Genomic DNA, 14729 nt, shown 5'->3' on the forward strand with positions numbered 1-14729 from the left:
ATGTTGCTTTTAGATATAGGTTTTCAATATAAACACGAGGAAGTATTGCGTTTGTTAGAGAATTTATTGTGCCTGACTATCTTAAATATATAATTATCTTTTTTTTTATAGCTTGGATTCCAATTATACAACTTGCTTTGAACATATACTGTTCTCCATGTTCAAGATCATCGCTATATTTATTTTCTGGCACAGCCACTCCAGAATGTCTGTTGCTTCGCTCTCCAGGTACCAATCTACCATAGGTGATAAAGTACCTTCGTTCTGCAGGTAAGATAAATTCATTACATTTATATCCTTAAATAGGAATAAGCAATGAATTTATACAATGTGTATAGTAAACAAGTACCTTGTTTACATGCAAGATAAGTTTATTGTTAACTACTGTTGGAGGTGATAGTAATTGATGAGTCTCTAAAGTCCATTTTACATTTAAGGATCCCCAGGTACAACCTTTTTCAATGAAATATAATCGCCTATAAACGAAATACAAATTGAAAAGAAAAGTTAACGATTTATGAGTAAAAAAATTAACTTTCATATACATACTGCAATGAAACAAGAGCTATATGTTTTCCATCGTTTGATAAGATAGTATGTGCCCAATATGTGTCTGTTTCAATACCTGGATTCTTATTAATTACACTTAGAAGATGCATTCCTTTTGCCTTATGCATTGAAAATATTTCAACTCCCTAATAAAAGGTGAAAGAAAAAGGGTTGAATTTATTTTAATTGAATTTCTATTCATAAATAATATTTTAATAAATTTATACGTTACCTTGTAAGGATTGATATAGCGTGGTAAACGTATACGAGATATGAACTTATGACCTATTTCTTGTGCCCTAAAATGCATAGTTCAAATGTAAATTCAACTTATGTACAACACTTTATCAACACTACCTTTTTATAATATCCGCTATTACTTTTGAATAAGCTTTTAAAGAGGAACTTTCAGTATTAAAAAATATCGACGTTTTCTTCCCCAAAGTTTTGAAGAAATATTTCAATTCTTCTTGATGAATACCTGCAAATGTTATTATGCAGTAAAAGTTCTTATAAATTAATAAGATAAAATGTTTTTTACTCACTGCTAATAAAGGCAGTTACTAAGCTGCAGGTTTCTAGTTCAATTTCTGTAGCAAACGAAGTATGAATTGAAAGATTCAAGGGAGGAACATCTTTATTTTGAATACACGGTTCCTTCATCTAAAATAAAAAGTGGTATCTATTATTTACCTTAATATCAAGCAATTAATATTTCTTCAGTTGTGTTTAACATACCTTAACTATACGAGGCTCAATGTTAAAATTAAAGACTGATATTTGTGTGGTGTCGGGGGTAGCATAGCCCAATTGACACGCCACTTCGTAACTTAATTTTTCTGCTATTTCGTCTCCACATAAAATCAACTGAAAGATTCGACGTGTATAATACTTAGCATAAAAAAATTGCATCCTTCAGAACATTTTCAATTCATACTTACTGTATTAGATTCATAAAAATTGTCTCCTGGTGATCTAAAGTTGTAGCCACATTGATTTCCTAAGACTGTAGTGGAACGAATTAAAACATGAAATTGTTGCATAGTTTGAGCCACGTAAGATCGTGATAGATCAAACAGAATTTCATTAGTGTTAATTGCGATAAAGTTTCTTTCATAATATGGAAGCCTAAAATCCAAAGAAAGATATATATATATAAAATTAGCAGAATATAAGTATGTTATATATTGGTTTTTATGTTAAATATTTTCGTACCGAAATTCAGCGTGTTTTTCAGACCCTCCCTTCTCAGAATATTCAAAAATAAATCGAACAATATTCTTATAATCTGCTATATCACTAATGTTATAAATGTTAGGTCTTTCTGTATCAGCCAACAATATTAAGCGTATTAAGATTGGAGAAATATACATATGTTCTATCACATTATTCCTTTTAACAGTTGTCTTCTGCAATTTGTGTTATTATAAATTGTAGTTATGTTAATATATTAATGAAGAGAAGTATATATATTTACATTGTTAGCTTTATTGGAAGGCAAGATATGAATGGTGGAAACATCCTTTCTTAGTTTTGCTGCAATAGAATACTTAGTTTCTGGTTTTTTTGGAATTAAATCAATCAGAGAAAGAAGAAAGCTCTCTTGTAAATTCAGATCAAATTCTCTAACTATTACACAAATACTCCTACAAAATACATTTGATTATATGCATACAATTGATACAGTATTAGCAAGAATTACGTACTTGTAAACGTTGTAATTTAGTTTCCTTTGTTTCAAACATGTAAATTCTATACAGTGCTTCAATTTATGATTGCCTGCATATTTAATGATACTCTTTTGCAAATTTGAATACAAAATCACTGGGAACGTAGTATTACGAATTTGATTATCCACCTGAAATAGCCAATTCAATAATATTAATTGATAACAAAATAACATTAATTGAAGATGATATTATGATAGTACATACCTGTATCCTATGAATATAGCCTTGTAAATAAGTAAGTGACATAGACTTCCTGCAATGCAACCAAATTCCTGGAGAATAGGTCCTTCTTAATTTTCCGAAGAACGGTTTTGTCATGTGCATTTTTACAAGATCAACCTGAAAGTTTATTATTTGTACTTGAAGTGTTACATTTAAATTGATAGTTTGTAGAATGTACTTACATCAATGAAATTTTCTAGCTGTGCTTTTTTACAAGAATTTACATATTTGCTCTCTATCCAAGCACTCAGTTCTAAAGATAAACTCTTCCATCTCTTGTCAAAATAAAGTTCCCAATGAGCTGCAGAATCTGTTATGTTAGCATACACTAGTTCTTTTAGATTCTCATTAGATTTTGTTATCTATAATCATGTTAAATTGATTATCTAATAAGAAATATCTTTTCTGCCACTTTAATTCATTAATATGTATATACTCACAATACTGATTCCAATACCAGCAAAAGAAAGAAATACCTCCTTTTTACTAGGTTCAGGATCCACTATACTTTTCGCTTTTAAGAAAACTGTTTCCTGTTGAGTGAATAACAAAATTCTTTGATTTCCTTCCATGTAACTGACCCAATAAACTACCGTTTTATTTTCCTGTGCATTTTTCAACATTGTTGACTTTATATCATTGTCGCAATCATTGCTTTCGTTATTAAAACTTCCAGATTTGCTTTCCAACCAAGTTAATTTATTGTTTTGAGATTTAATTGAAGAAGTAGAAGATACTTTGCTGTTAGAGTTGTCAACGATTACAAGTGGTACAATTTCTTGTCCATATCCATCCTAAAAATGAATGAATCATCACATATTGTATTACATTTTGTAACAAGATATAAATTATATTTTACCCTTTCAAATTTTGCATTGTATCCAGTTCTTTTATTATTGTACACATTCCAAACAAGTTCTCTGGACTTGGTGGGATCGTCCCATGTATATAATAGACTTTGGAATGGATTTATCAGAACTACTTGACCCAAATTACACTGACTAATTTTTAAAAATAAATCATCGCAAAAGTTGTCTATCCTTAAAGGTATATCACCCATCATGTATTTTTGGAATATAACATGATATGGAGAATTAATACCACCTTTGATTTCTACACTAACTGCTGACTATACATAAACGAGTATATCATTTATAGTAATTGAAATCTTTCTATATATATAATTTTGTATATAATTATGTATTCAAATACTCACTCCATTATCCATTCTTAATACAGTTTTTCCCACATGTGTAATACCGAAGTGTTGTGATACCAATTGACTGTTTCTCCACTTTATTCTCATTTTCATTGATTCCGTAACCGGCCAAAATGGTAGACTTTGTCCAGAAAGAAGATCATTCCACAAATCTGCTTGATCATTTTCCTCCATAAATCTAATGGTTCTTTTCATCTTGTTAGTAATATAAAAACATGGAAGAAACGTGATAATCTTCGTGAAGTTAGGGGAAAGACGAGAACTTTCAATCTCTGTTAGAATTCTGTACTTTCTTCCTCTTTCTATATCTTTGCACACAATCAAAGACATGGAAGTAATCCCTTCCAATCCAAAAGGCAAAGACCATTCAGACTGATGAGCTCTCAATCTGACTGTAGTCTTTCTATTATTCTTCTGAGAGAACACCATCAGTTCTTCTTCTGGTATCTCGTTAATTATATGGGAGTAGCATTCCTGAAAATATTAAATTATTACGTGTAAAATACGTATATATTATAGTTGCGCTTTGAAATAAATTAATTACCTGAATGTATAAAGGTAGTCCGGATTTATTTATCATCCAATATTGAGATTGAATAACAATATGCCAACTTGTAATTTTACACAATTCTATACATAATAAAAATGGTTTTGCCGATTCTAACTCGCTATCAGTGTTCATAACAACAAATTTTTTCCCCAAGTTCGTGTTCAGTTTCGTCGTTCCAGTCCAATATGCACCCAAATAATTTTGAATCTTTGATGGCAGAAAAAATTACAAACAACTTAGACTAATTGAACGCTTTGTTATGTTAATATACGATATATATTATTATATAATACGATATTTATATAATATACATACCTTAAAAGTAAATTGGACATCAATATTACAACTCAACGAATGCATATTTATTCTTTCCCCTGGTTCAATTTTTACTTCGTAATTAATAGCAGGTATATAAACATCTATAACGAATGGTAGTTGATTGTTGAAAATAAAAGGAGGATAAATGTTTATCAAATAATTCGGTACGTGACAACTCGATCTCGCGATTACTGGAATTTCATTACAAGAAACTTTGACGTAAAATACAGAATTACTTTCATCGTCCTTCATTTTGCAACATATATCCTTAATCACATTTATTGTTGCACTTAGTTCTTTCCAGTAAATTCCCTCCTCACTTACTTGATATTTTCTGAAACAAGATTTATCTTGTAATGTCAAGTAACGCCCTTACTGCATTTATTTTCTACTTACTCTAAATAAGCAGGCAGTATATATATAGGAAAATGATAGGCTATGTATAAAGGAATGCTATAAGTGGAATCAGGTTCGATGATTGTCATCCTGATATTGTCATCAAAAGGATTTGTAGGTTTACCGATACATGTGAGTCCCAATTTATCCAACAACGATTTCTTGTAATAAAGGCCCAATGCGTACGAAGTTTCATTGCGAAACTAAAATGAAAATACTCCTAAAATAAAATCATAATGAAACAAATAAAAAATTATATACTTTACCAATAAAGGTGATCGTACAGTAATTGTACGATATAAGTAATTATTAATAGTAGCTTCTATGATCAAGTGATAGCGCACATCGTGTCTGATAGGTCGGAGTGGAATTAAGTTACACCCCTGCCTTTTAGGACAGTATACCAGTACATCCTCAAATCCTACGATTGTGATAAAAAAAGATAAAGATACTTCATTGATAATGTATTTGCATTTAAGAATACCTTTAAAAATGACTCGTAAAACTTCTCCAGTAATTGTTTTATATATACTGATTGAAGAATCTTTCTCAAATATTTCCTGCATTGGCATTGAATGATTCTGTAAATTTGTGTCGGGATCAGCAAAATCCATTTCATTGTCAACTAATTGCGGACTTGTAAGTCCAGAATGAGGCTCCGCTTCTGGACTGCTAGGAATACTTGCGGATGGACTAATATCATGGTAATCTTGACTGACAATAATTCGAGTTGCGTTTTCGTTATTCTATGATGAAAGAAGTAGTCGTAAAAATCATCTTTTTTAAAAATAATGTATTAATTAAGATAAATGTACTGACTTCGTCTGGAACAAGAAGCTCTATTCGGCTCTCATGACCAATATCGTTTTGAAGATTTAATTTTTTCATACTAGTAGGTACAATCGGTATTCCACTAGTGGCTTGTTTAAATGCGTTCATGATAATATCTACCACGATAATTAAATTTGGCGTAATTACTACATTGAGCTTTTCTTCCGTTGATACAATAATGTATACTGCTGTATCGTTTGATTTTATTGATTCGCGGCCGAGCGGTCCAACTGATGATTAAAAACCTATTATAATAACAAATTTATGATGATTAATTGTAATAATTGTTATAATGAATCCTTACAAGAATCCACATTGCACTCCGGTGTCAATTCTAATCCTTCATCTTCGTTTGTGCTGGTGTCATCACTATCACTGTCCTCATCCCCACTACTGTTGCTATTGAACAAATAATTAGAAGTTCTAGTTAACTTTTTCTGTCCTTCTTCGTCATCTGTATCAGAGTCTTCTTCATATGTTGAATACATTTCTGTCTCTATAATGAAAACATATTTAATAATGTATTTATTAATCTTAATTATGTGAATAAAAAATTTAGTCTTAAGTACCACTTGATTTTGCTACATTTAAATGGTCTGGAGTTATAAAAACCATATCTGTAACATCCTGATCGATATTTCTAAAACTCTTTTTCTTGACTTTTGATGCATCCTGTTTTATATGCTGGTATGAATCGGTTGAATTTGAATTTATCATGAATGCTTCACCATGACGCATCTACACACACAGTAAAGAATATAAAACATAAAAATTTATTACACTCATGTGTTACAAAAGTTACCTTTATTGTAAATTCCCATGGTTTGTAATTCATATCATCTTCTGAGCACAAATCAATCAGAGGTTCCCAATTTTTGTAATCCATATTATAACAGAATGCATGAATTTTTACATTCGATTCTAGATTAAAATCATTGAACCAATCATTAATAGAAATTGTAATTATACTCTCCATTTTTATAACAGAAAATCGTTCCATTGCATATTCTATCTCTAATAGTAAACATAATATTAATGGTTTCAAATTAAAAGTTACCACTCGATCGTTACATTCATAGATTAGATGTGAATCATCTGTAAAATATAATCTATAAGAATTATTTTAATCCTACAGAAATTCGTTTGTACAATGAAACTTACCATCATGCAATTTTTTATATGGTACGTTCGAAATTTTCTTTGGTGTCCACAAATTGGTGTGCATGTTAAAATCCTGATTTACGAATCTGTCTTCTAGTTTCATATTGATACTATCTATAAAGCTTGTAGCTTCATTCAATATCTAAATGTGTATGTACAATTTTACAGTTATTAAACTTTATGAGAGTAAAAAATATTATAATCTATATTATAATACTTGCATTGGTAAATGTATGTATAATTTCTGCAGAGACATGAACGTCAATTTTATTCACTGCGACAATATAATTGACATTGAATTCAGGTGCTTCTTCTTTTCTACAAATTTCAATATCACAGGGACATAATAACCAGAAGGGAATATGGTGCGAGTAATTCCCTTGTTTCTTTGATTTGGCACGTACGTCAGTTAACGTATAAACGATCGATGATGAGCAGCTATGTCTACTACTCTCGATTGATATTTCTGCTTGTAATAAAATCATATGTGCATTGTTTGCTTTCAAATCTCCGAAAAGTAAAATCTCAGGCTTGTGTATCCTTACAGATACCGTAGCATCTAAATTATATAAAATATTAATGTTTAAATAATTGTAAATAAACTATTTGCTCTTTCACTCTATAATTATTATATAAATTGAAAAATACTAGTAAAAACATTCAACTCTAATAAATATGTGTAAATACCTGGTTCTTCTGTAAAATATTGAGCATATTTTAATTTATTTCTTTCTGTAGTAGTAACATCTCTGTTCTTGATTTGATACAAATATGTATTGCAAGTATTATTAAATTAGTTATCTACTTATATATAAAGTAACTTATATAGCTTAAAGAAAATGTTCAATTACTTACTGTCGTAGAACTATTATTTTCGTATCCATGATTAATAATTCCTTCATCAACTTGATCACTCGGGAAAGAATCCATAATATACCGAGTCAGGTGCATCACGAATGGTACCGATAAGTTTATTCTTACTTCCTGAATAAGTGCATCGTAACATTTTTCTCCAGCTGGCGTACGAGTATACGTAACATCAACAATAGGAGACATTGAAATGGATATACAAGATTCAGGTTGCATTCCTATTTGTTTTGCTGGCGATTGAATTATCCTTCAATCCAAAGTGAAGATGTTATTTAACTACGTTAAAAATATATTAAATAGAAAGAGTATAAATATACGAACTTTCTGATAGTCTGAGAATCTTTTCGAGTGTCTTGCAAAAGACAACTTTGAAGAGATAATTTCATCTTCAAACTTCTATCACTGTAAAGCGCATACGTATTAATTATCTCTCCGAACATTAGTCTACACAAGCCGTGATTCAAATCACGAACGGGTGAACTTAATACCTGAAATAAATTTAAAATAGATATAGATCGTATGTAGTAGAATAGACAAATTAAAATAAAATTAAGTGATAAATTACCTCCTCTGAATCTAAAAACAAATTTAACTGCAACCCTTCTAGGCTTAATTTGGTATTAATTTCACATACAGAATTTTCATTATGTGTGAGAAAATCTTCCAATTTCTTTACCATTGCTTCTTCATTACTAATTTTTTTTAATTGGCTCGTCATTGTAGATTGCGTATCGTTATAGTACATATCTTTGAATAAAATAATTTTAGATACGTTGTCTTTCCACACTAGTATACTAGACTTTAAATCTCTTTGGCTCAAATTAATATATGCAAAATCCATAGAACCTTGTATATTAAATAACCCATATGTTTGAAATTCCATTGCACTGCGATATTCTGTTTTTCTTTTAATATCAAAACGAATATGTACCGGTTCGACAATTGGTTCCTATGAATTCATCATTTGGTTAAATCACTTTACTTAAATATTATTTAGTTCTTAAAAAACTACTTTTTCAAACATTAAATCTTACTTGGATTTCTAGATCACGACTGAGTGTCATAATTGCCCTGGACACAGTCATATTATTTAATTTTACTAGAATATTATCAATTATTAATTGGTTTGAGTCACTGCTGGGTATTTTAACACTTTGATTAGAGTGATCACTTTTTTTGAAGAAATTTTCAACTGATAATGCACCTGTATTTAATACCAACAGACTTGGAACTTCTTTACGCTGTGGCAACAAAAATATGGGACCTTGAATATCAATAAATATATGCAATTTCGTTGCACTTTTTTTGAATTCTCCAATCCCATTCATGAGTTTCTCAACTAAGTATTTCTTAAATTGCAAGAAATACGTAGAAGTAAATGGCGCTAAAAAATACTGTGAGAATGAACAAAACATTATCATTACTGTTATAATACAATAATGGTATATAAATATGAAATGTATACCTTCAAATCATACAGAATTTTGCAAATAAGTACACAATTCATTCTTCCAATGGAAAGCTTAAATGTTCCATCCGACATTACATCATCTTGCTTTGTATCGATGTCCGAACATGTGTATAATCTTGGCATATGTCTCACATATTTTAAATCAAAAACCTTATCCTCTTCTGTAGTTAAAATCTTATAAAGAAATATTTAAAATTAAGAATACGCGAAATTATATGTAATAATATGTCTCATAAATTTGATGTTTACTTTAGAATAAAGTGTATCCTCGCTCAAATCTTCAATCGATAGATGTCTAAGATGTACACGCAATACCATTCTTTCATTAGCATTGTAAATGCAATCGTTTTCCAGTCCCAAGACCTGTATTTCTATTAAATCTAAATCCTTATCGCAAAATCTTACCACTAGAGCGCTTAGTCGAGCAGAATAATTCAATTTGATAGCACCTTAAAAAGATAAAATATTAAGATTATAGACAATGAATTTATAATAATTTTATTATTCTTTACCAGGTGGGATAGGTGGATCGTCTTCTTTCGTTTTCCAATGTGCAATTTTGTGGCATATGCTTTCCGCAAAGTCGAGAAGATTATTGTTTTCAAAAATGCTAAAAAAATATCTATTATTCAGATTTTTTTTATTAAATATTTAATAATAAAGATATTAATACATACTTAGCCAAATTATACCAGTATTCTCGTATTTTCAATACTGCGGGTCTGTGGAGATTTATATTGATGTTCAATATATTTACGACAAGAGATCGTTCAATACTTTTGAAGTGGGATTTAAAATCAGGACAGTTCGATTTGACCTACAAAATATATTAGTAGGAAAATATGAAGTAAACAAAAAGGACTTGATTTTATCGCACAAATTACAATACCTTACGATACGATATAATAAAAACTTCGTGCGGCTCTTCAGTAGATATTAATTCTAAGTATGATCCAGTTACTCCAGCATTTGTTTTGTCTACTAAAAGAATAGATCCTACACCAAATTGTACAGCAGGTCCATACTCCATTATCGCGGTTTCGCAATACAACCCATGCAATCTTAAATTCAAGTAAGGTTCTTCTCTTCCATAATGAATAATTCCCAAATGAACTGACAGCTAAACATTTGAAAATATCATTGAATATATTACAAAATTGATATTTTAAAAGATAAATAAAGTCTAGTGAGAAAGATCAATATATATAAAACCTCTCCAATAGCAAATCTCAACAAGAAATTAATGTGATTATATGGAGATACGTTGTCATCAAATCCAGATAGACTTATCGTCTTTGATAGTAATTCCAAGTCTTCCTCACTGACCTCAGAAGATACAACACTTCTGTGATGAAAAAAAGAAATTTTATATATAGTTTGTTTGCAATAAAATAATTGCATTTTATCAAAATATTGAAGAATACATTTTGTACATTAGTATTTAATCTTACTTCGTTACCTATCGAGTTTTTGAACATGATTCGTCAAAAGTTCCTTAGACACGTGCGTGATTTTATTTTGTATCATTTCAATCGATGATAGACATACGCTATGTTGCACATTTTTAAGGTCTTTCATCGATATGAAAATTTTATTCAAGTTTTCTTTACAAGCATATTGTTCCATATTGTCCCTGTACTTCTCTACATTCTGTTGATACGCCAATAGTAATGAGTTCAAGAAATGAACAATCAGTCGTATTTTATTTTCTGACAAATTAAATTTTATACTCGAAATGGACACATTGATTTTAATTCTAAAAAATAATAAGTTATAATTACAATAAGTCTGATCTAATAAACCCAAAAGATTAAGAGGTACCTTGGTAATTGATGGTATTCTGGTTTTATACTACATGAAATAGTCGTAGTTGCTTGTATCTTTGGTAAAAAATGATACTCAGAATCCTTCCTTTTTCTAGCTGACCTCCAATCATCTCCTATAATAAAATAAAGAATATTTGAGATAAATGTATTAAGATTTGAAAAAATAAATTTAAAAAAAAACTAGTACCTGAATGACAAAATAGTATTTGTGCTCCAGAAAATTCAATATGTATTCTGTCGTAAAGTAATTCTTCCAATTCCATGAGTGTCGCATCTTCAAGTTGCAAGTTTGTAGACTGTAGTTCGTTAGACAAACTCATATTACCAAAATCCATGACAAGAATATGTCCGCCTCTAAAATTCCTTTGTGTTACTTCCAGACCCAAACAAGTTTAACCGTTTGAGTCCCAAGCAGCGCGGTCATGCTGTTTAGATGTTGTGTCGTCTCTCAATAATTTTTATTGAACAAAACTTGTAAATTAATAGTACGCATATATAATGGTATAGATGTATTTCATAAAGTAACAAATGTGACGAGCACTATTGCACCGCTTGGTTCTCTTCGCAATCGATTAAGACAAGCGCTATCACGCTGTTCAGGATTTTTCGTCCCTGTTTTTTCAGTGACCACTGGGACTCAAACGGTTAAGAATTTACTAATGTTTCGCACTGTACGCACTTTTGTATCGATCCTTGTTCAGGAAATATGATGTATGGTCCTTTAATGTCTACTTTGAAACTAATCCGAAGCGTTTGAGAAACAATATTATCTACCAAAACCAGATAATTTCTTTTTATATATTCGTATAATTTATACGCCCACAAAATTGTCGTTTGCATATCCGAATTATTAAGTTTGAAAAATTGAATAATTTCTATCATGGCATGCTAAAATTTAATAAGGTATCACTTTTATGAAGCTGATGAATTAATATTGGATGGATGAATTAACATTCCTAAATACATTTATCTTATAAAAATATTATTACATGATAATAAGTCACTTCTATAGCTTCCAGCTTTATAGAAACGTCGAAAGTTGGATCCACGTTTTCCCCGTTCTTTTCAAAATCTACTGCCAAGAAGTTAGTTGATACATTCCCTGTAAAAATGAGTAATGATAAAATTAGTGGTAAATACTAATTTCTAATAAAGTAAATTCTGATACCTGTCAAAACATTGTCGACCGTGATTAATGGCACTAGGTCACCTTCTACAGAAACGCCTTCGATTACAAAACTCTCAGCTCGTGCAGACACTTTAAAAGCAGACATCAGAGGACGTATTTCAACGCTCGTTAAGAGCTGAGTTACAGTTAAAACAAGAATTTCTCTATTATAGCTTAAAAGACTCAAACAGCAGTTTGCTAAAGTAAAATTGAATTTATAATCTGAAACAGAATATAAAATGTTGTCTTTATCATATATGTATTTATTTCGAATTTATTTATGTGAATTTGAGACAAATTCTATTGTACCTATTGGTTGGGGTAGTTTTTCCAGTTTTATCTTCCTTCCTGAATCATTAGTAATATGATGCAATGATGCTTTAATTTGTTGTTCTTGTGTATCATTATTTTGTACTTCTTTAATCAATGTTGTGTTTTCTACTACATTTTGTAATGAAATGCTGGTATTCATACTTTGATGTTTCTCTTCAATCATTTTATTTTTCAATTCCTGCTTAGCATGCTCTCTAGCTATTACCATATTTAAAATAGTCAGACAATCTTCATATTTTTGTAAATCTAGTTTTAGTTCTGTATCATTTGGTCGCAACAAGTTCTGCAAGCATGCTTCTTTATACTTCCTGTAGTTTTTCCTGTGCTCACTGACCCTTGACCATGTATAGGGTCTTATATTGTAATCTAAAATGGAATTGTAAGCATACTTCCACCAAGCTGTTGGATTTTCCTTTACATTATCGTTTGGACGATATTTTATATATGGTCTGAAATAACATAACGATGAATAAAGTCAACAAAAAAATGACAATCAATATACGTACTTATTGATTATCGCACGTGACAACGAATTATAAAGATGACAAAATGTAATATATTGTACTTTGGAAACTTGCATTGCCACATCATGAAGGACAATATCAACCAACATGCGAGATGTTTGTGTCTCATTACCTTTGTGGATAATTACTTTTATCTTTGCAGTGAATGGTTTTAGTACTACAAAATAACATTGTTAGTTTCCTTACTTATATTTAAACACAAAGTTACGTTTACAAATAAAACTGTAAACTTACAAAATTGGAACTCTTTGTTCTTCATGCCAAAGGTTTGTAAAGCTCTGTGCATTGTACTTTTCCATGCTAAAAGACTGAACATATTCCAATCGCATTGTGTGCTTGTAAGAGCAGATTCTGTGTCATGATCCATATATATGCTTAAGGATTCTGCCCTTATTAATTGGTAAATTGTACTCAAATTACTAGCACAAACACCAGGTTTCCACTTACTACAATTTGACATGAATACATATAGATACTGAGGAAATAATAACAGGAAATTAAATATTTACCTATTTGTAGTCATAACTGATATACTTTGAATACAGACACCACAAGCACATAGAGATCCATTTAGCTTTTCTTCATATCTAATATGTACATTATTTATACTAATTTGGAAATTTTTTGTCACAGATGCCAACAAATTATCAAATAATTCTAAAATTAATTATAAAAGAAATTAGTGCCACACACTTTATCATACATATATGAATTACCTGTTTTGAATGCTTCATCTTCCTTTAAATCTTCTAATATTTTCTTTTTTTCTGCCCTTATCAACTTCTTTTGTACTTCTGCATCATATGGACCATAAGCAGCAGGCACAGCCACTATATATATATCCTTTAAGCAGAGTTAACATATTATATCTGAATGCTTTTTGATATTAACTAAAAAATACCACAAATAAAGAAGAATTTGTTACTAATCTGTTTACCTCGATACAAAGAATAATTGGCTGAGAAAATAATCCAGACCATGGTATCTTTAAAACAATCCTTCCAATTAGACCAATTTCCACTTTAATAGGCAGACCAAATTGATACTATAAACCAAAAGATATTAATTACCTTCATATATTTTATTATTTTATAAGAGAAAAATTTGCTTACCAGAGCTTCAGGTTTTAATTTAAGATCGGTAAGGCAAGTATCGCCAGAAAAGATACCAACGTTGAACTGTTCGGTATCTAAATCCTCGATATACTTCCCCAAAAGCCGATTCAAGAACGCCGCTATGGCACCTTCGAACATTGTTCCGCATTTAACTAAGTCTATTATATTGTTTACTTATTTGCATTTGGTGCTACACGGTTTTATATCATGGATTCATTTCATAACCTTAAGAAATTCGCAAAATAAATTCCGTCATGCGCGAAACATGAGGATTTTATTGATCCCGTTTCCTTACAACTCGGGATCCAAGGCTAGCACCGGATGAAAGCTTCATGCGCAGCTCCACCTACTCGGAAGATTTACATGCACAAATCGAGAATCTATCCTTTATCAAATTTTGTAATACCTTTTCGAAAATATTCTTTCTTTCTAGTAAAAATCTTAAA

The 14729-nt window shown here is 30.3% G+C and overlaps 1 protein-coding gene across 1 annotated transcript; it reads right to left on the minus strand.

Annotated features, from left to right (window-relative positions):
* Positions 1-45: 45 nt before the first annotated feature.
* Positions 46-14590, minus strand: LOC139994149 (intermembrane lipid transfer protein VPS13A). Its single transcript, XM_072016535.1, has 51 exons — positions 14281-14590; positions 14106-14213; positions 13885-14011; positions 13678-13825; positions 13403-13614; positions 13151-13325; positions 12621-13093; positions 12312-12533; positions 12133-12245; positions 11823-12031; positions 11331-11497; positions 11139-11256; positions 10777-11073; positions 10530-10662; positions 10207-10437; positions 9995-10134; positions 9830-9927; positions 9567-9766; positions 9312-9491; positions 8881-9240; positions 8412-8795; positions 8168-8334; positions 7832-8093; positions 7664-7730; positions 7198-7535; positions 6977-7118; positions 6618-6910; positions 6385-6553; positions 6120-6311; positions 5804-6045; positions 5469-5730; positions 5251-5405; positions 4985-5187; positions 4586-4922; positions 4265-4477; positions 3718-4194; positions 3361-3630; positions 2942-3295; positions 2684-2863; positions 2484-2618; positions 2256-2407; positions 2027-2195; positions 1765-1958; positions 1491-1677; positions 1288-1416; positions 1095-1212; positions 907-1030; positions 782-848; positions 550-695; positions 350-476; positions 46-264 (listed from the first exon to the last, which is right to left on the minus strand). The coding sequence occupies exons 1-51, from the start codon at positions 14419-14421 to the stop codon at positions 124-126; spliced, it is 10248 nt and encodes a 3415-aa protein (XP_071872636.1). The 5' UTR covers positions 14422-14590; the 3' UTR covers positions 46-123.
* Between the last annotated feature and the right edge of the window lie 139 nt (positions 14591-14729).

This window comes from Bombus fervidus, chromosome 14 (assembly GCF_041682495.2).
Source record: "Bombus fervidus isolate BK054 chromosome 14, iyBomFerv1, whole genome shotgun sequence".
NCBI classification, from domain to species: domain Eukaryota; kingdom Metazoa; phylum Arthropoda; class Insecta; order Hymenoptera; family Apidae; genus Bombus; species Bombus fervidus.